At 46.2% G+C, this 21,435-nt stretch overlaps 1 protein-coding gene across 9 annotated transcripts in view; it reads left to right on the plus strand.

Annotated features, from left to right (window-relative positions):
* Nucleotides 1-21,435, plus strand: part of DNM1 (dynamin 1) — a gene marked incomplete at both ends in the record, with an annotated part of 71,005 nt that overhangs the window by 39,753 nt on the left and 9,817 nt on the right. For 6 of the 9 annotated variants that reach the window (XM_082327272.1, XM_082327273.1, XM_082327270.1 and 3 more), the window contains 10 exons: nt 3,381-3,467; nt 3,663-3,733; nt 4,182-4,233; nt 5,443-5,454; nt 6,720-6,833; nt 17,282-17,391; nt 18,014-18,125; nt 19,376-19,387; nt 20,632-20,802; nt 20,982-21,223. In XM_082327272.1, coding sequence (XP_082183398.1) covers nt 3,381-3,467; nt 3,663-3,733; nt 4,182-4,233; nt 5,443-5,454; nt 6,720-6,833; nt 17,282-17,391; nt 18,014-18,125; nt 19,376-19,387; nt 20,632-20,802; nt 20,982-21,223 — 983 coding nt within the window. The remainder of the gene's footprint in view (nt 1-3,380; nt 3,468-3,662; nt 3,734-4,181; nt 4,234-5,442; nt 5,455-6,719; nt 6,834-17,281; nt 17,392-18,013; nt 18,126-19,375; nt 19,388-20,631; nt 20,803-20,981; nt 21,224-21,435) is intronic. The other 3 variants (XM_082327269.1, XM_082327267.1, XM_082327268.1) reach the window with 2 other exon arrangements.

Genomic DNA, 21,435 nt, shown 5'->3' on the forward strand with positions numbered 1-21,435 from the left:
TGCCTCTGTGGATTTTAATCCATGACATGGTGGAGGACCCCGTGAGGATGTTCCAAGGTGATGCAACCAAGATATAGCCTGTAAGGAAGGTGATAGTAGCAGTGACATTGTAGGAGACTAATGGCTGTAGTAAAAGCTGGGAAGGCCAGGGAGGCAGATGTTAGAGATGAGAAATAACTGCCTGAATGAATATATTTAGCAATAGTACTGGAAAATAAAAGGAAAGTTTTAGCAATGCTTAAAGTCAAATGCCTACATGTAGTGAGAAGCTTAATCTTGCCTGTATCTCCTTCTGAAAGAGTAGAAGGTAACTGCCATGGACGACTTTAGGATAGCAGCCAGCCTGAGATGGGTTCTGATGGCATAAGGCAAAGGGTTGTAACTGCACAGGGGCATTAGTTGATTTGCAATATTTATCTTGCATGCTATAGCCCTAACTGCTTGACGTGGACAAGAGCATGTGCTATTAGGGGAGGCATCTGGAAAAGGCTACTTTAGGACTGATGCTAATTGTAAGGTAATACCCAGCCCGCTGTGTTGTGGACTGATGCTGCCTTTCCGATGACAAAAACAAACCTTTAAACTCACTAAAAGTCCTGCAAGGCTTCTTGAAAGGAAGACCGCTTGGGCTGACACCTCTTGAATTAGCTTAACAGTCCTGTAGCCTTGGTTTGTTGCTGTCCTGAACTATTGTGTGTTATTGTTTGTGTGCTGTCACAATTATTTCATTTCACCCCAGATGGTGAAGAAATCTTTGTATGCGCAGTTGATAAAGCTGCAGAGATGCAATAATATGAGACTATTAATAAAGAACACAGAAGGAGGCAAACCCATCTGTTGCGTGCTACAGAAGTACAGCTTTCCTGTATGAGAAGGGATTTGCAGTTGACTCTCTTGACTGTTAGACAAAGTTGGGGGCTGAAGAGAAGGTAGCTGTTATGAGCTGTTCTGACTGGCCTGATTCTGAGCTTCCTCCAGTTGCTTAAATGGAGAGTAGCTCCAAAATCAACAGAAAGCTAGCGTAAGCTTGCAAGCCCTTACATTTAGGAGGATAGTGTTCTAGCTAGTGTTCTTCCAAAAGCAGGAACCTTCTGTGCCAGACTGCACTGCAGCACCTCACAAGTGCAGGAAGGTCTTGCAAGTCGGCAATGCTTCAGCTAAAAGTTGATCTTTTGTGCGCTGGCAAGGACTCCTGGAATCTGCAAAGAGGGGAACTAAGGAACATCGGAACAAACTGGTTTTCAAAGAGGGCTGTGAGCTTGTATTTTGATTGAACAGGCAAATGCAGCTAAAACAGGACTGAAAACCCACTTGAGCTGGGACACGATCACAGGCTGACAGACTTAACCCCTTGGAGGGTCGCCTGCTCTCCTGTCTGTCAGAGTCATGGCATTTCTGGGTGCTGTTTGTACTGCTGGTGATAACTCCTTGCCCCTCTCTGCCCTATTGCATGTTCCCAGGTGGTGTGACATCCTGTGGCTTGTCCGTGTCCTCTTTCCTTGTCCACCTTTGCTTCTCCTGTGCATGCTTGGGGTTGGAAGCTCATGCATGGGGATTGATGCTGTCAATTTATTTTTGCACATGAATGTTGCCGGATGACCTGGGTTCTGAACAAACCACAACTTGTTTTGCACTTTGTGTGCCTTTGGACTGGTTGGGAGTGGGGTGGGGAGGTTTGTGTTTTTTTGTTTGACTGTTTTGGTTTTTTTTTTTATTTGAAGTAAAGAAGCTGAGACTTGCTTAGAGGTTTTCCAACTTCCTGTTTTTCTGTTGGACATAACTTGCCCATCTATCCTTTGCCAACCCCCCAAAGGAAACAGGAAGCTTTGCCTGTGTGTCTCTGAAGCAACCAGCTGCCTGAACCATAAAGATCATGGAGAACACCCAGTTTGTGCTTTCAAGAAAAGGTGGTGGTGGGGAACGCTAATTCCACTTGTTTTTTTTTTTTTTCCTGTCTCTGTAAGGTCACTGGCATTCAAAACAAACCACACATTTGAAAATAGGCAGTGTCGAAGCTAGTCCTCAGTTTCAGTTCCAGGCCGTTGCAACTTGCTGGACTATAAGGGTGCTGAAAGGGTTTGAGACTATTTGTAGTCAGATATTAGGAATATTGTTACTGTTTGGAATAGGATCTGGCTTCCAGTAGTGATGCTGCACACTTCAAGCCAGTTCCTCCTAGCATGTTGTAGTTGCTTATGTATACAAAACAAAAGGCCAAACCAGTTTAAGAAGAAGTGCTCATGTAAATTGGAGGAACAAAACAAATGCAGGATGGAGCATAGGCAAATGAGATTTCTTTTTTTATACATCCCCTTGAGGCGATGTAAAAGACTGGTATTAGGAAATGCTGTTTGACGTTATGGTCAAACTGGAGGCAATGTTAAGGAAAAAAAAAAAGAGGGAGATGATTTCAGAGGGGATAGGTGAAGTGGGAAAGAAAGGGCTAGATCCTGGGTCTAGAGGATTAATTTCATTTGACTGTGCTGGGCCTGACCTAAGAAACAGTTACTGATATTGAAATCATTAGAGGCTTATGAATCGAGGCAAGTAGGTGGGTGCTGTGTGAAACCCAGAGGGCTTTAAGGGTGCTCATTTTGGAAGGGTTTCTCATCCATGATCTCTGTAGATATTCTTCTTTTGAACCACAGCTAGTAAAGTCCTTCTGCTTCTCTGGACAGGAAAGAATTCCCTCCTCAGTAACGTGGCAAAAGTGTGGTGTAGGTGTGATGTGAATAATAGACCTCAACTATGTAGTCCTGCCCCAGCACAGGTGGAGAGCAGGGAGAAGGAGCTGGATGCCCAGAGCACAGTGTTTCTTGAAGATGTGTCCCCTTGAGTCGGTCAGATCCTCTGTCTCTGCTTGCAAATGTTAATGGAGAGGGCCAAATGCTTTCACTTAGTGCCTCAACAAATGGGGACTGAAATCCCCTTCACTTCCCAGGGAGACTTCCCATAGGATTTAGCAGGTTGTAGCAAGAGACCGGTCACCTACTTAGCCTGCTACAATGAGATGCTGAACATCTAGAGAAATTGTTCACTTTAATGGGAAAAACCCAACAAGCAATAAGTAGTGTGTCTGCATCTGGGTTTGTCAAGAGCCTCATGCCAGGAAGAATGTGGTGGGTTTGGCACAGGTCTCTGGTGGAAGGTTGCTGCAAGAGTGAAAAGGGCTTTTCTCTGAAGCCCAAAGCAAGAGGGAATGATCTTTGCCCCCAGCAGACCTCCAGGAACTTGGAAAAAATCTGTCTGCAAGTCCAGCTTTTTAGAACTTCCCTTGAAAATATCTGATTGCAGGGTGTATGTGTGCATGCATAGGTGGGGGGCTGCTCCCCCCTTTATACCTCCCTTTCCCATGTGCACGCGTTTTTTCTCTCTTGCAGCTCAGCCAGTACCCTCACCTGCGTGAGGAGATGGAGAGGATTGTTACTACTCACATCCGTGAGAGAGAAGGCAGGACCAAAGATCAGGTAGGGGATCAGGATTGTGTGTAAGAGGGGAGATTGGGTGGGGGGACACCTTTGAAGGGACAGTCTAGGCTAGAGTGGCCTGAGCCAAGGGGTGTCTGGCTGCAGAGGGCTGATCAGATGAACAATGTACGGGGCTCTGTCTGCAGCATCAATCACTAATGTCTGTCTTGCTCTGTCTGTGCCTCTGTTTGGCAGGTCATGCTTCTAATAGACATCGAGCTGGCCTACATGAACACAAACCATGAGGATTTCATTGGCTTTGCCAAGTAAGCACCCACATCCTATTGCCTCCTCTTCTCTGCATGTGTTTCCTGTGGCTCTGTCCTGTAGCTGCTCCAGTAAATGGGTTGCAAAGGTTGCAGATGCTGTGGTTCCAAAGTATGGTTCAGCTCTCAGTATTGCTTGTTTTTCAGTGGCTCTGTATTGCAAGGCTGGGGAGGAGAATAGGAATGTGTAGAAGGGGGAGTTAGAGTATTAGGTTTGTGTTGGGGGAAAAAAAAGAAGCAGTGGAGGGTTAGCAACCCAACTGTGGTTCAGGTGGGAGTGAGAAGATGAGTAGACCAGGCTGAGAGAGCAGATGGAAATTGGGTTATCAAGGCTTGGAAGCCAGTGGAGAGGGGCATGAACTCACTGTAGCAGCTATCTGATGGGAGCAGGATTCAGGTGATGAAGAAGAGCCTGAGGGGTTTTGAATATCTCTGCTGTTGTTTGCAGTGCTCAGCAGAGGAGCAGCCAGATGAGCAAGAAGAAGGCAGCTGGCAACCAGGTAGGCCAAGTTCCATCTCCTTCACTGCTGCAAGAAGGACATGTTTGCTACCTGGAAGCTACCAGGTGGACAAGCGCTGGGCCGGATGCAGCAGTGCTCTAAGTTGTTTTGGCTTTATTTTTACTCATCAAACTCTGTTTATACCTGGAGGATAGTGTTTTAGGTTCACTGCAGTCAGAAAGAACTGAGCATGTAGCAGCAATGGAGGGAAAGCGTTGTATAGGAAATGGATGCTTGATAATCAAGATCTGGTCTTGCTTTTCTGGTAGAAATCCCTGTTAATGTTGTGTAAATCCCTGTTTGTTCAGCCCCTTCACTAGCTGTGTTAACTCTTCTGCTGAAGTGAGGGGTACAGAACACCAGGTCTGAATTGTCTTTTCTAGTTGTCTTTCCCGTCAGTGGTATCTACTTTCTGGAAAGGGATTTCAAGAGAGTTTGTGGACTCTCTTCTGGAAAACTTCACTGGAAATACTTAAACCCCTGTACAGGGAGACAAAGGGTGATGATAGCTGTGGTTGCACTGGGTATGTATGAGAGCACATCCATGGGAGAAGACGGCAGTGGAGGGAAGGAGTTCCCTTATTCCTTCAGGAACTGTAAGGAGTGTACATACAATTAAAAAGGGGCTAATGACACCTTCTCCCAGATTTGCTGGGGACATAGCAAGGCCATCTAGGCTAGAAGATCTTGTAGAAACAGAGCCTTACAAGCAGCTTCATCGAGAATGGAAGCAGATGGTTTTGCTTAATCTTTTCAGCCATTCACTCCTGACATCCATCCTCTTTATAACATGTTTGACCACCTTTCCCTGCACATAAACATGCAGACTGTTTCATACTGTTGGCAGGTAGGCAGGTCAGCAGGTTGGGCTGGCCAACCATCCATTTCATGGAATCTCGGAGCAGCTGTAGGGAACCCCATCCTCTGCAGTATACCCTACAGAAGAGCTGAGTGTAAAAGAGTGCAAAGGGCAAACTGTGGATCTACCTGTAAAGCGCTTTGGCTTTCCTGTTAGCAAACTTTATTTTGGGATGGGGGTTGCTTTTTTTTAACACCTGGGGTAAAAAATTTGGTACCAGCTTCCAATTTATTTTATTTTATTTTTGAGCCTCTCTTCTCCTGCTCCAGCTTTCCTAGTAACAATCTCTCCTCTCTTTGCTCCTCTCCTGCTCTCTGCTCTGCTGCTGTTGCTATGGTTCCCCTTTGCAGGATGAGATCCTGGTGAGTAGAAGGCCACTCAGCAGGGTGTGCTAATGAACATTAATGTTGCATCTGGGAAGGCAAGAACAGTGTATAGACAAATTATTCCCTCTGCTGCTGAATGGGGAGAGGAGGGCAGCTGGCACTAGACAGAGGTGAAGTAGAAATGAGGTGAAAAGATAGTATGTTGAGGAAAAATTCAGACCTGCTGGTACATCTCATGAGTGGGTGGAGATAAAAAGCAGTAATCCAAGGACCTGTGGTTCTGTTTCACTGCCCCCTCCTGTCCACAGAGAGAATAGGACTATCTCGAGCTTAACAGTAGGCATGAGATCAAGATCCAATGCTCCGATGTTTACCTTTATAGGGTAAATTGACAATTAAAAGGATCGTGTACCTCTGGTAGGCTGCTCACACAGTACAACTTGCTAATATGGAGTGCAGTTGCATGGTTTTTCAATGCCAGGTCGTTTTCAGCAAGCACATCCATACAACAAGGTACACACACATAATGCATGCAGATGTGTTTGGGTGTTAACAGTGTAGTAATCCATATAAAAGCTAATGCATTTAAGCTGATGCATACTTGCATTTGATGACTGCATGTGTGAGGCTCTAAACCAGCACTTGGTGAATTGGAGTTCCCTAGAGAGTAATAGCCTGACTTCTTTACAGACTAAACTTAAAGGAACTTGTTTTGCCCTAAATTAATATGACTACTCAAATACCTGGGTATGCTGTAGTCCAGGGCACTAATTCCAGATGCACCATTTTGTTCTGTTATACTTAGTGTCTCCTTTTTACTAAACTCAATTCTTTCTGGGTTGCTTGCCCGTCTCTTCTTCTCAAACTGGTTCCCCCCACCCCTGAGCTGGGTGAAGCACTCCACACGTGCAGTGTGCCGAAACGTGTGCTGGTGTCCTGGTTTTCTCTAGGCATGGCCTTTTCTGGGCGTGTTGCTGTGATCTGGTGCTTGTAGGTTGTGCCAGTGTCCGAAGCACTCTTGATGCAGTTCTTCCTGTATCTCTTTCCCCTTGGCAGAGGGTATAATGCACAGCACTGCCAGGTTCTGTCCTGCGTCCTTTTTATACTATTCCTGGCCCTTTCGAGGCAAAGACCTTCACTGGCCAGTTGAGTGGGGGGCTCTTCTGGCAGCAGCAGAGAGCACGGTGTTCCTTGTCTTTCCATACTGCTCTGGGTATAGGGATACCCTCTGATCTTTCTTCTGTCACCTAAGGCCAGGCTTTTAGGGCTCTTGTTAATGCTCACTGCTTCCACCCCCTTAGGTCATCCGAAAGGGCTGGCTCACCATCAACAACATTGGGATCATGAAGGGTGGCTCCAAGGAGTATTGGTTTGTCCTGACAGCGGAGAACCTCTCCTGGTACAAGGACGATGAGGTGAGTAGCTTGACTCTGCGACTTGCGTCTCTGGCATCCGATGAGGATAAGGCCTTGAGTTCACTGGGTGTTACAGATTTATCTTCTGAGTACTGTCTGCAGCTTGTGACACAAGCTGAAACCATCCTTGGGCTGGGTTCTCTGTGGTCTCAGCACTGCTGAGCACTTCTGAATTGATGTGGATGTGGCTTTTTTGATGCACAAGGAGTATCATCTGTGCTTCAAGCCCTGGCTCAGCAGAAAGTTGACAAACACTTGGAATGAATTTGACCTTTGTTTTGCTGTGGCAGCTGTGATCAAGGATGTGATGGGTTAGTTCCAAAACTTGGACTTTTTGGTATTTGTGGGGCAGCTATGATGAGTTTCCTGAAGGATTACAGCAGAGGTTTTCATGCATCTCTCCTGGTCACAAGAAAAAGCTGTCTCCTTTCTGAGCATAGCAACAGGAGCTGTGGAGCTGAAGCTGCAGCTCAGATGCTGGCTCTTTCTGACTTTGGATAAATTACTTAACCTCTTCAGGATTCAGTTGTTAAATCTGCAAAGCAGGAATGTCTTTTTTAATGTTTTTATATTGAACATGCCAGTTAACATATTATTTGTAAAATTGTTTGAATTGTGAATGGTTAGAGTACTGCTGATCAAAAGTACGGTGATGTGTGGAATGTCACTGATAGGAACATGGACCTGTTCTGCAGAGTTGTGTGAAAATCTTGAATATTAGGAATTCTGGCATTGTGCTGTGGTGTCTTTCTGCTTCAGTGGGAAATGATAAGAGCAGACAGAATTGTCCCAGCTGAAATTATCATTGTCAACAGTGTGTTGCTTCCTGTGCAAGACAAAGGTAGATAATTGTCTTTTCTGATTACTTTGAAAAGAGAAAGGATAGCTGGATGGTTTTAGTAAGGACACAATCGAAAGGATTAGCCCCACTCAGTGTGCTGGGGGATGAAAAATGTCTGGTATGATGTAGTCATGCATCCCGAGTTGATCAGGGTTTCTGATTGCAAATAAAGGAACTGCTCTGCCCCTTACTGTGGTCTGTGTCCCTCAGGCGCTCTGTGGCACACAGCAGTGTGCCTGGGAGCTACAGCTAGGCCTGGCTTCTTGTCTAGCTCATGTCAGTGGGCCTGTTTCATTCTCAGCAGGTGGAAATGATGACAAATACGGTGATGAATCAGCCTCTAAATATCACTTTCTGCATGGAGACTGCTGCAGTGCTGCTATGGATGAGCAGGCAGCAATTTCCTAATTAAAGAACCAGGCATTGAAATGTCTTTTGCTAAATCAGTGTGTCTCTGCTATAAGACCCCTGACCTTTGTATTCAGAGTTGTTTGGGGAGGCTGCACTTTCCTCTAGGCTGCATATGCAGGTCGAGTAGTTACAAACATCAAGTAGTTTAATCAAAGCCAGCTGCTACATCTGTAATACAGAGATGATCAGAACTCCCTGTTCTTCCCTGGGGAGTGGGAGGGAGGGCTGCAGTGGGGATGTATAAACTGTTGATAGATTCCAGTTTCCTGGGATGGGGATTGGACCTCCCTTCCCTCCTGAGGGAGGGCAGCCTTGGGGGTCAATACCAACTGGAGGTCTGCACTGTTTTCCTTCTGCGTAGCAAGAGGTAGAGCTGCCTAATGAAAGCAGTTCCCTACCAGCCTTGGTCCCCTAAACACAGGAGATCCAGTGCTGATGAGGTCTGAGCAGCCTCTGAGAAAGGAGCCTTTGTCTTCAACTGAGTGGGAGCAGGGGGAAAGGGAAGCATATTTTCATTTGCTTCCTCCCCCAGTTCAACTCCTTGATCACTGGTGGTTGTAAGGGAGAGAGGCAGCAACTTCTACCTGGACTCCATAGATGAGCCAGACTAAAAGTTGGTGCATTTGAGGGGCAGCTTGGAGAGCCTTGAGCATGGGGATTCCCATCCCAAACCTCAGTCCTGCATGCAGCTGGCTCCATCCTGATGAGCTGTTTGCAGTGCATGGTCCTCTGTCAAATGGCCATCTTTGCGTGTCTGTCCCAGAGCTCTTCTCCACCAGTTCAGGAGGACTCATGTCCTCTACAGCTCCTGAAATGTTCTCATGTGTGTTTAAAGACTGTACACCATGATCTTTCTTCACTTAAGCTCTGGGAGGAAGGGGAGGCTTTGTGTGCCCCACCCTGCACTTCTGTGGGCTCTCTTGTCCCAGTTCTCTTGTGCTCTGGCAGCCGTCCAGAGGGAACGAGGAGGGAGCTGAATCTGTCTTCTGCAGATGGAAATGCTGGTGGCAGAGCTCTGGGTGATGATGGGAAGGAGCAGGGTGAGAAGGTGTGCAGTGGGGTCAGGGTGAAGCCTAGGCTGGCACCTCTGGAGCAGGGGAGAGTGGGGGCACAGCTTCTCCCTGCCCTGTCCTGCAAGCCAGGACCCGGAGTCTGCAGAATGAAGACATCTGGACCCCATTAGTGAAATACCAGTCTTTCAGCAATGCTGGCTTGTTTTTCCTCTGCCTCTGAAGAAAGGAACTGAAACTTAAAATGTCTTAAAGGGCCCAGCATTACATGTTAGCAGGGATATATGGCTGTTGATGCTCTGGAGGGGCCTGAAGGAGTGTGCTGGGGAATGGGAGGGGAAGGAAAGAGCAGGCCAGGCGGGGGTGGAAAGTTGGCTCCCCACTCTGCCTTGCTGCCAAGAGCATGTGTGTGTGCTCCTGGGCTCTGTTTTTCTTCCTGTCTCCTTTTCAATGAGTCAAACACTGGCCCCATGGAGAGCGGCCCCACAGAGAGCTGGCCTCCCAAGACCTGGAGACCCTTCTGAGGTACCTGCACCTCCTGAACCCTGTGGGATCGTGCTGCAGGCCAGCGGTGGGAGGGAGAGGTGGGGAGGAGCCTGCTCTGGCTGCTGGCAATATAGAGTGAGGTTTCCTTGCTCAGGGAGGCCACAGTGTCCTCAGGGCTGGAGCAGCAGCACAGTGCACTGTCTTAGCTGCTCAGCAAGCACCGTAGTGGACACAAGAACTTGATTTGAATAGTCCTTCTGCCTGAATCCCTTGTGAAATGCATAGTGCCCGCTTCTCTGCAGTGCTTTCCCTCCTGCTGGAAAAGAGGGTCTGTGAGCTGGGCTAGAGCTGCTGGCGACGCAGACCTTGTAGGGGAACTGCAATGAGCACTGTGCTCAGTGGTTCCCATCAGTAAAGCTTACGGCCTGCTGGAGGGGACCCCTGTGCTCTCTGCTCTGCAAGGGTGACTGTTTGTGCTGGAGTGCCTGTGACTGTGCTACTGTGTGCCGGAGTGTTTGCACAGCTGGGTGGATGGATATATCTGCTGTTCCCTTTGGGAATTTGTGTGCATGTACAATACAGATGGGACCTTCTGTCCTTACTCAGGTAAATCACATACTAGAAATTTTGGGCTTGTAAGAGCAGGTGACTACATAAAAAAAAAAAAAAAAAAGGCCTTATTTGCTTAGGTGAAAGTATTTGTGTGTTGCATGCAATGTCAGTGCATTTGAGTCCCGTGTGTGTACAGGAGGGGTGGGCACAGAGTTTTAGGTACTTTCAGGTGCGTCAGGGAGTGCTTCATATTCTTTATGCATTGCGTTGATTCCTGCTGCATCAGTTGTGCTTGAGCTCTGTCTCTGTCTTCATGCCTTCTCTTTTGCTCAAAGTACAAAGGTACTCTCTCTTCTTCTGGGGAAGATTTGACCTTATTGACAGTCATTAGATAGCTGCTTATTCTGTACCTGTCAATGTCTTGTACCCAATTCTAGTTTAAAAATAAATACATTGGTCAATACTGAGATTGTTCCCCCACTACACACATGCAGTCCCCCTTCTTCTCCCCCCTCCCACACCCCCTCTCTCCCCCACCAGTCTATGTCCTTGAGGCACAGCTCAGCTGGTAGAAATCCTTTTGTCTTTGCTCTGATGCCCACCAGTCATCAGAAAGTTGCTGTGACGGGTCCAGCTGCAGCCAGGTTTTCGTACCCAGCGTGTTTAAAGACCACAGGAGCAGGTCTGCTCCGAGGTTCTTCCTCTCCTGCTTTCACGCTGCTCCCAGGTGCTCTCTGGAAGATGTTCCTTCTCTTTACATCCTCTGTGGAGCTCTTTCATTCATTCGCTCATCTTGTCTCACAAGTACATGTTTTCTCATGGATAATATCTTAGTCCTAATCAGTCCTCACTTATGCTTTCACTCACTGTTTCTCTTCTTTCTTTTCCAGACAAACATCAAAGCAAACACAAGTTTCAGAGTATCCAAACCTCCAGCTTTCAGTCCTTTGTGGGTTTTTCTTTATTAATGACCACCATTCTTCATGATGTGAAATCCCCTTTCTCCAGTCACCTTTCTCTGCTACCTGAGAAGGCAGGATCAAGCAAAGCACAGTGCAGTTGTAACTCTGCCAGGCCCGTGTGTCTATCTCTGCATTTTATGGCAAAGTTTAGCATGTGAAACGCAAGCCATCCTGAACACAGCTACCCCTGGGACAAGTGCATGAAGCTGAAAGAAATAACGGCTAAAAAGGGGATGAGAGAGGTGGAGGAGGAATAAGAGGGTTGTGAGTAGGCTGGTGGACAGGCAGGTAAAAGCGATCATCAAGCATGGCTCCAAAGAGTTACATCCTCCCAGGCTGAGGGATGAGTGAACTTTGCATGCAGCTTTCCCCACAGCCCGCCCTCTCCAAGCATGTCCCTCTGCCGTGCAGGTGTTGCCGTCCCCGTGCAGCACTGGCAGTGTGTGGTGTATCCCAGCACAGCCTAACCAATGTGCAGACTACTGTACAATCTCGTAGTCCTGAACAGGTAGTCTGAACACTGGGCAGACGGAGTGGAGCCTCTGCGATCTGCTCTCCGGCTATCAGCAGCTCATTAGTCCTTTCCCCTCCCTGCTTTTGGGACGGGGTTTTAGGGGCAGAGATGGGGTGAAAGAAAGTCCAAGTCCTGATTGAAGAAACATCCTCCTCTGGCAGCTGGGAAGAAGAAATGTTGCTCTCTGCATGTTTCCAATTTGGAGCAAACTTCCAAGCTCCTTCCTCTTCCAGTGCTGGTGTCAGGCTGGTACCTGGTTTCCACCTGGGGTATGCTGCACCTTTTTAGAAAGAGAGAAAAAAAAAAAATCAATTACTGCTGTTTGGGGAGGGAATGCTGTGAAGTCTTGGCTGTCACCCAGGTGTGCAGAACTTGTTGCTTGGTTCAACTCCTTCTCTTCCCCGTGGAGCTGTGTGGGAGGATTCCCAGGCCCCGCGCACCCTCATCTCCTTCTGCCCAGTTCTGTCCTGTAGATCAGCCCTTTGCCTGGGGTCTGGAGCAAAGCTCAAACAGGACCAACCTTTGCTTCCAAGTCCTCAAAAGGGTCTTTTGACCCGCCTTGGCCACTTGCCTTTGCAGCTCACCTCCGGCTACTGCAGGAGCAATCCGCATCCCCTCTCTTTCTCCCCCCACTATGTCTGGCATTGCTGAGCCTCCCTCCCTCCCTCTTCTGGTTTTTGCTCCCTCCCTTCTTGCTTCCCTTCTGTCCTTCTGCCTCAATTGACGTGGCAGTGGAAAGCTAACTAGACTCGAGGGAGGAGCTTGCTGGCTGCTGGGAAGGCCGGAGGTTGGCAGGAAGCGAGCCGGCTGACGGATGGGGTTGCGCGGGGGAAAGGAAGGTTCCCTACCCCGCATGGAAACTTGAGGAATGCTGTTGCTTTCTGTGGTGCTTGGCTCCCATGTAACGATTCCAGATGTTAGCCCTAGCCTGTGTGGTTTGCTCCCTCTCTCCCTGGTGCTGCAGGGATAAAGACGGCTTTATGTACACTGCACGTCTCCTTTCTAAGATCCCCTTCTCTTGTGTGCATGCTGGTGGACGGTTAAGATTTGTGGTCAAAAACAGGAATACCCAGGACTCCCACTTTGGCTCTAACCATGCACTGGGGAAGGGTAACCAACCCTCTCGTTTTCCCGGAGGTGTGCAACACTTTGCATGTGTGCTGCACTTTGCCTCACCAAAGCAAGTCAATACTCGGGGACGATTCATCCCTGTCCTGGCACAGGGACAGGTGGAGGAAGAAACGCTTGCTTGTCCTTTGCAGAGGCTGATGGGCATTGCTGTGACTTTAGACAGGTCATGACAGTGGAGTTTTGGGTTCTGTAGCCTCTCTTAAGCTGCTTGGTTTCTGCCTGTGCTTTCTTGTACACCCTCTGATGGCTTCCTAGGGTTGCACTTAGCGACATGTTTAAATCTGCACATTATTTCAGCTGATGTAAATAAAAATCGTTACTTTTGTGTAGGTGAGTTGATTACTGTTGCTGTGCTTACTAAGCCAACAGTAATGGTTGTGATTAATCACATGAGTCCAGGCCTAGTGTCTACAAAGCTTTTGAACTAAATCAGCTTAAAATCTTAGGATGTGTTGTTTAAGTTTAAACCAATGCAGCTTTCTAATGTAAACAAGCCATTACAGCTGCTTTGCAGCTTGGAGTGGTGATTGCAGTGTCCAGTAAGTTATGCTCTGAGGGTAAAAGTTAAGTGATACAGACGGGCTGTGTTTTGGGAAGATGGTAGTGAGATGCATGTATGTTGTGGGGTGACTAGGGCTTCCTGGAAGAATCGCAGCTCAGAAATTCATCTCTTCTAATATGCGTTTTCTTGGCTTTTGCTTCTTGTCTTTGCAGTTGGTAATGTCTTGTTGGACGGGGTGGGGTTGGTGGTTCAACTTAAAATGCTCAACTAACTAGATTTCAAATATTCCAGACTGTGTTTTTCAGAGACTTCTTCCTAATAATCTTGTAGTGCGCATGTATTCATGCAGTGTGTTTATTATCAATTATGATGTTAAAACTCTACTCAAATGGAAAAACATTATTACAGGAGTTCCCAAAATGCCGTGCATGTGTTTAACACAAATGGTTTGACTGAAACTCCAGTCGTCTCTGGGGCAGGTTTGTTTACCCATAGCACTTTGTCTTACAAGAAGGAAAGGACATTAAGAGGTTTAAGCAAGATGAATTTTTCCTAATTTCACATGGCCACCAATTAAAACAATGGCAATGCTCTTTCTCCCATATCCACAAACCCTCGTCTCTGTGCAAAAGGAGGTGTTTGTCATAACAGCTGCAGGGAAACCTTTAATTAGTTTATTTGTGCTCCAAATGCAAACTGAGACCTAATAATTCTGCCAATTACTTTCTTATACTGCGAGTGCCAATTTCCAACCTTAGGGGAGCCCACACATGCATCTGTCAGCTTCATTTCACATGTATCGGAGAGTAGGAAAATTGAACTTGCCATTGAGGCAGTCCAGTTGAATGGAGGAAATGCTTTGAGTCAGGCTGGCTTGCTGCCTGCTGAATTTTGTGAACTTCTTGTGGGTTATTACCTACAGGATAGCAACAAATAATTCAGATGATAGTGCAAACCACTGTGGTCTGGCCAAAACCAGTCTCTAGAATTTAGCCACAATAAGGAGGTGTGTAGCCACAATAAGGATGTTGCAATAAGGATGTTGCAACATCAGGCTGCAACTGCATCATCCCTTTTTTCCTCTAGCTATTGTGTTTCACACCCCACAGTTGGAATGGCTGATGGGTCCTGGTCTCCTTCCTGGCCCTGTGTATTTTCTTTCTTTGGTGGATGCAAAGTACAGAGCCATATGGCTGTATCTGCACTGTGCTGGGGGCGGGGGAGTAATCCTCTGGCACTTATCCTGCCTCTGCAAGTAGCTTGCAGTCATCTCCTCCTGCAGTTCTCCATGCAAGCGGTGTGGCTGCCGTTGGGAGCAGCAGCCCTGATTAGGGGCTCCATGCCTCCAACACTCCCTAGCCAGCACTGAGCATCCGTGTTCCGTTTGGTATGGCCAGTCTGCTTCTGCCACTTCACTACCTCTGCTTGGCCTCATGGCTCTACAGATTAACTTGCAGCCAATATGCACACTTTACATAACACGTACTTTGCTGCGGAGAGAGAGTTTTGCCTGATTTTTTTTTCTTCTAGACGCGGGGAGATATCTTATAAGCCTCTTGGGATCAGACTGAGGGCTTTGAATACAGTGCTTCAGAAACTACTTTCCCATTTCGATGTGTGCTGGCTCTTCCTTCTCTTCCCCCCCTGCTTCCAAGTCTGGAAAGCTAGAGAGAGAAGCCCTTTTCCCCTCTTGGCCAGGATGCTATTCAGCCATAGCACATACTGCCAGATTGCTAACATATGGGCAGAGGGCTCAGCCAAAGTTTTGAGAGGCTCAGCCCTTGGCAGCTCGTTCCACGCTTTCCTGTCTCTGCATTCAGGAAATGAAGTCAGAGTGTTGATATAAAACAGGCTGGGTTGAAAACTGAGAAGCTGGAAAGACTGAAGTGGGGAACTGGGAGGGGGGAGGCGTGGGGAGATGGAGAGCGGCAGGGGCTCGTTGCGGTGCACATTGCCCTGCAGCCTGAGCGGGTTGGGGGTTTCTTGCCTTGTGCCAGCAGCTGCCATTTGATTGCTCTTGCTACCTCAGAGTCAGAGGACTGAGATTTTATGCTGGCAGACAGACATACACGCCTTTCCTCTGGTGTATGGAAGGATCAGCATGCAGAGATAGGGTTGTCTTGATCATGCGGCAGCATTTATGCAAGAGCTTGGAAGGGGTGAAAGTTGAAACTCTGGCAAAGACCATGTGTTTTGTATCTGGGACACGGGATTCCCTTACCTTTTGACTTTTTTCCTGAAGAATGACTCCATTGCTAAATTTCTATGGAATGATGTGGTTCTAATGCAGAATTATTTTTCTCAGACAGCTTTAACATCAATTATTTTTTGACTAGCCCAGAGACTCTGTGGGATGGATGCAGGGAGTTCCAGTTAAGTGAGAGTGCAGCAGGGATGGTCTGTCTTGCCTAGGGACTTGGCAGGTGGCGTACTTCACTTCTAGGTCACTAGTTCAACCTAATCCAGCATAGTAATAACCCAAAGTAATAGAAAGCTGGAAGGTGTTTGTGGCTTACAGAACCTGAAGTCGTCTGTGTGGCTCTGAGACCAGTACCTAGCTGACAGATGTCCCATCACAAAAGTGCTTGCCCACCTCTCATCTAGACTGATCAACAATATTAAAAAAATCCAGGGGAACTTGCTTGGAAGAGCTCTCCTGCTTTCATAGCCTGGCATCTTTGGTGGGAGAGAATGGAGAGTTTGGCAGCTACCCAAGTGATCTCTTCTGTTTTCTAGATGCTGCTTCTGGGATATTCTTGTTGCGTAAATTTTGTAATGGACTGGTATAGTTTGATCTTTGTGGCGTGTCTGAACTCCGTAGTGTCTGATATCCTTAATAAAGTCAAGTCAATTTAACTGAAACTTAAGAGGACGTTAGGCTGGACTTGCCATCATCTGGGCTCAGCAGCTTTGTCATCCTTCATCATCCAGGCTCTGCCCTGCCCCGCTTTTCTAGCTAAACCTGTAGGATCTCTGCTCACTGACCATCTTTGTTTTCCATTCTTGTTTCCCCTGAGAGCAATCGTGTTTTGTTGTTTCTGGCAGAGAAAGGCCTACAAACACACAAGATGCTCACAAGGGGACAGTCACACATGCGTGCTTGCACACAAAAGTATGCTCTGTTTCTATTTCAGTCTTGGGTAGCTGCATTCTGTCTTTTGGAGACCAGTGTGATGGCTCCCTCTCTTGTTACGTTGGGGTATAATACCCAGCTGGAACGGGATGTTCCAAATGGGGACCTTAAACTAAACTCACTTCTGTTAGTTTGCTGTAGATCTAGATTTGAGATTAAGCAGGGAGAATGATTTCTGACTTAGTTTCTGAATGTAAATGTAAAAACTAAGATCAAGTTTGGGTTTTGTTTAAGGTGATACCTAGGGTCAAAAATGTTGAGTTTGGTTTTTGGGTGTCTTGTTCTGTGTTTAGCTGGAGATACCTCATAGGAACCAGACTGGAGGATTGCGGTTACTCTGAAAAAGGGGTCTCTTAAAGCTCTCCGAGTCTGGTCACTAGAATTTCAGACTCTTGTTTTTAACATTCACCAAGCAGTAAAATGCCCATATTGCTTGAGTTTCTAATCATTCAGAGCATGAGATTTTCATAAATGAGCAGTTACCTGTTTTGTGGGGGTTTTTTTGTTTGTTTTTTGGTTTGGTTTTTTTTTTTTTCCAGCACAGGAGGCCTTCAGGTAACCTTACATAACCTATATTATTGTAGCCAGATCTGCTCTTTGATCTTCTGATGCATATTTATTATTGCTTAATACTTAAAAGGGTTCATGGTACCCAATAGAGTGTAGGACAGTGATAGGATGAAATGAGAAAGTCAGCTTTTCTGAAGAGGTAAATTTAAGTTGATATAGTCCGTGACTTCTGTGTCAAACCAGCTTCTCTATCACATGCCTGGCTTTTCTTGAACCTGGATATAGAGAATGCCTCCCTGGCGATGTGGGGGCTGTATAGGTGACCGATTCCTCTGTGCCGGTGGAGTAGAGGCTTCGTTGGAGCAGTGAGTGACTTGTTACTGATCCCCTTTTCAGGAGAAGGAGAAGAAGTATATGTTACCAGTGGATAACCTGAAGCTGCGAGATGTTGAGAAGGGGTTCATGTCCAGCAAACACATCTTTGCTCTCTTCAACACTGAACAGAGGTATGCTCGCATCTCAATAAGCTAAACTGTTGAAGCTAGGGACAGGCTTTACCTAATATTAGATAGGAGGGAGTAGAGATGAGTGCGTTGGGATAGCTGTCCAGGAAAGATGTGTGTATCCTTTAAGGGATAGCCATTTTGGAGGAGACGGGGGACTTCATTCCTTCTGGTCTTACAGATGTGTACCACTTTCTTTCCTCACCAGTGCATGGTCTGCAGTGTGACCTTAGTCTTCAGCTAGTTGGTGTGGTTACCTGGGTCTGGCTGTGGCTGGAGTATATATTTATAATCAATGTTCTTAGTGAGTGACTAGGGAAAGCCATAGAAGATAGGGGGCCCAGGTTCACTGGAGAAGTCCAGCAGTGAGCAGAATTGAAAAGGGAATCTCTTTCAGGCCCTGTTGAAACACACAACTGATTTGGAGGCAATCAAACTTGCACATAAAAAAAAAAATAATCATTTCCTTTCCCTTCTGCAGGAACATCATGAAGATACTAGCAAGGGACTAAGTGTCTCTGCCTTAAAATGATGGGAAGGTTCTCTGGTCATGGACATCTTTGTCAAATATGGGCAAATCTCTGATTTGCAATAGAGAAGAATAAAATGTTTGTCTTCCTCTCAGGAATGTTTACAAGGATTACCGGCAGCTGGAGCTGGCCTGTGAGACTCAGGAGGAGGTGGATAGCTGGAAGGCTTCCTTCCTTCGGGCAGGGGTCTACCCAGAGCGTGTTGGGGTAAGTTACAGCCCTAATAATGGGATGGGAAGGAGCACAGCATGTATCTTAAGAAGGGTAGCTGCATCCTCTTATGTTAAAAATAAATTAATGAAGGTTTTGTCTCTTTCCTGAGCTGAGAGCATTTTGGAACAAAAATTTAGTTTTTGGTATGTCCTGGTGCTTCCTTTAAGGAAGCTTGGGATAAAGTAACTGGTAGCTTCAAAGGGGAGATAAAGTAGGCAAAGGCTGCCTTGATAAACCCTTCTAGCTCTCTTGTTTTGTGGTCATTAAATTCCCAATATAAGGAGGACATTTAACTACCTGATGATTAAGTGGTACGTGTCTGAGGGAAGGCACCATTCCTTTTTAATAATGCTTACTGTACAGCCTTGTTAGGAGCTTCCTGGCTTAGTAGTAGTTGTTCTCCTATTCCTTCCCCCACCCAATTAGGAAGGGATGTTCTTTGAATTTTTCTTTTGCTTGGTAGATACCTTAATATGCTGCTTTAGCAAGACCTCTTATCTCTTCCCTTAGCCTTGTCCCACAACACTTGCTGTCAGCATTGTGCTCTGCTGTAAAAGTATGTTCTAGAGAATTGTGATATATGTTCCTGTCCAAAGCCTTCCTGTTCCTCTGTGAGAGGAAGCTATTCTAAATAGTTTTCCCATTAGAAAAGTGATAATTGCTTATCTATTTAATTGTTGCTTCTAATAAGCTTCTTGCCTTCATCTTCCCTGTTACACTTGGAGATTGTGGGTTTTGCCTTAAAGTATTTTCTGACAAACAGATGTGATAGTTAAAAAAAAAAAGAGGATTAGGGACTGGACCTTAACAGTGACATGACTTCAAATTGGCTTTGAACCAGACTGGGCTGCTTAAACACATCCTCATGAAGGACATGTGCCACCTATTGGTGTGCAAATGGAGTGGTTTGACATAGGAACACCATCCCTAGGTTGACTGTCTCAAAACCCTATGTAACGAATAACAATAGCCATTGTAGGTAAGTAAATAGCCCTTTGTTGCTAGCAATACACGATTTCCTTTGCAGAGCATCCCATTTTGATTTTCAGTTTAGCTGAACAATTCACTTGTTCCTCTTCCAGGGTAATCTAGGTATTTATGTATTTTTAGTGGGATTGGTCTTTTGCTTATTCAGTGCTATTATGGGATCTTCTCCAAATTCTGAGACCAACTAAAAATCTTCTTTTATTTTTTGTCCCTTTTTGTTTTAATTTTTTCCACATATGCTCAAACTGGCCTGCCAGGACAAGGACAAAGTAAGTCTGACCCTCTCTGCCTGTGTTGCCCCCTGGGGCTCTCACCAGATAGTTCTCTCTTGTTTTTTCCTTTTGTCACAGTTTCCTGAGAGACATTTGCTTCTTCTCCCTCTTTGTACCTTCTGTTGGATTGCTGCTGTTTGTTTCTGTTCTTGGTTTGAGTTTTCCTTTTTTTCTTTTTACTTCTCCCTTTTTGTATGACTTCTGAAACTTGGCGCACTTATTTTTGATTTTTTTTGTCCTCATTTTTTTTAAGTTGTCCTGTTTGACGTCCACTTCCTTTACTTTGTTTCTCACCGAGACCTTGCATTCCTTCATTATGTAAGATCTTCCCAGGAAAAGCTCAAATGAACAAAAGAATTTGCCCTTTCTCATATATTTTGTTCCCCAAAACAAAAGATAAACGATTTCCTACACTGCTGCAAATCCTTCAGACTGGGATGGTTTATAAGAAAGGGTTTTCTTTATAAAAATCTTTTTTTTTTTTAATAAGTATTGAGAAAGACAGCAGTCTTTCGTGCTTTGCTGCTTTGAAATTGATCCCAAATGGAGGAGCCTTGGCAATTGCTTGCTGTCAAACAGCACAGCCCAGGTTTTACCTTACAGAAAGCTAAACAATGCATTTCAGGCAGACAGGAAGAGATTAATCTGCTTGGCGTGAAAGAAAAGATAATTATGGCTTATGGTGCAGGATTTGTAGTTAAAGTGATAGGAAGGTTTTCTAGGTTACTCCATCTACTTGCGGTCTGACTGAGGTGAGCAGTTACTTCACCTCTCTGTATCTGTTTTCTCATTTGTATAATGAGGATAAAGATGCAGTGTGTCAGAGAGCCTGTAAGGCTTAATTCATGGTGAGTGATTCTCAGGTCTAAACTGAATCTGGGCATGGAAAACCCAGCTCAGATGAAGAACCTTTCAGGAAGCTGTAAACATTTAAAGTAAAAGTTACAGCTTTGAGTATTCACTAGAGCCAGAACCTGTGAACATTGGTCAGGAGTCTCTGTTGCCTTTCGCCTTTGTGTAATAACTTTCTAAGAGTGCAGCTTTATTGTTAAAGCTCTCAGATCTGAGCTGGTGAAGCCTATACAAGCTGAGCTGTGCATTGACAATCACAGCTCAAAATGTAAGTTTTAACTTTTATTGCATGCGCTTCTTGTGTGTTCCCTTATTCTCTTTTCTTAGTGCTCTCATGAAAAACTAATTTTGTTACATTTGAAGAACCAATCTGTTTCTATTCTCTGCAGGCCAGTGAAGCAGAGGAGAATGGATCAGACAGTTTCATGCACTCTATGGACCCTCAGCTGGAGAGACAAGTGGAAACCATCAGGAACCTGGTGGATTCCTACATGGCGATTGTCAACAAAACCATCAGAGACCTCATGCCGAAGACAATCATGCACCTCATGATAAACAATGTACTTACCACAGGGTGGTCGATGGAGGTGTGGGGAGGCACAGGGAAGGGGAAAAATAGGGAGGGAGAGAAAGAATGAAGGAAAACTGAAGGCAGCTTGGAAGTAGGAAGAGGTGGGGATGGAATGAAGTGTTTTGGGGAGATGGTGGAAATTCATTCCCTCTTTGTGCTCATTTACAGACCAAGGACTTTATCCATTCGGAGTTGCTGGCAAACCTCTACTCTTGTGGTGACCAAAATACGCTGATGGAGGAATCGGCAGAGCAGGCCCAGCGACGCGATGAAATGCTGCGCATGTACCATGCCCTGAAAGAGGCCCTCAACATCATCGGGGACATCAACACCAGCACTATCAGCACCCCCATGCCCCCACCGGTGGACGACTCTTGGCTGCAGGTGCAGAGCGTACCATCTGGACGCAGGTACCGGAGGCTCAGGGGGAGAGCCCCACAGACCTGCCTGATGCCTCTGTATGGCTAGCTGGGGCCTCCTACTGAGACGGGGAGTCCTCCTCTTCCCCTCTTCTCCCTGTGGATGAAGAGTTCTGGGTATTTGTGTTGGGAGGCTCCTAGGCCTTGAAGGCTATGCAGGGCTGCTATGTCTTTACAGAGGATGTGGAGGCTTCTAAACCCTT

This window comes from Platalea leucorodia, assembly GCF_965183815.1.
Source record: "Platalea leucorodia genome assembly, chromosome: 15".
Taxonomy (NCBI): Eukaryota; Metazoa; Chordata; class Aves; order Pelecaniformes; family Threskiornithidae; genus Platalea; species Platalea leucorodia.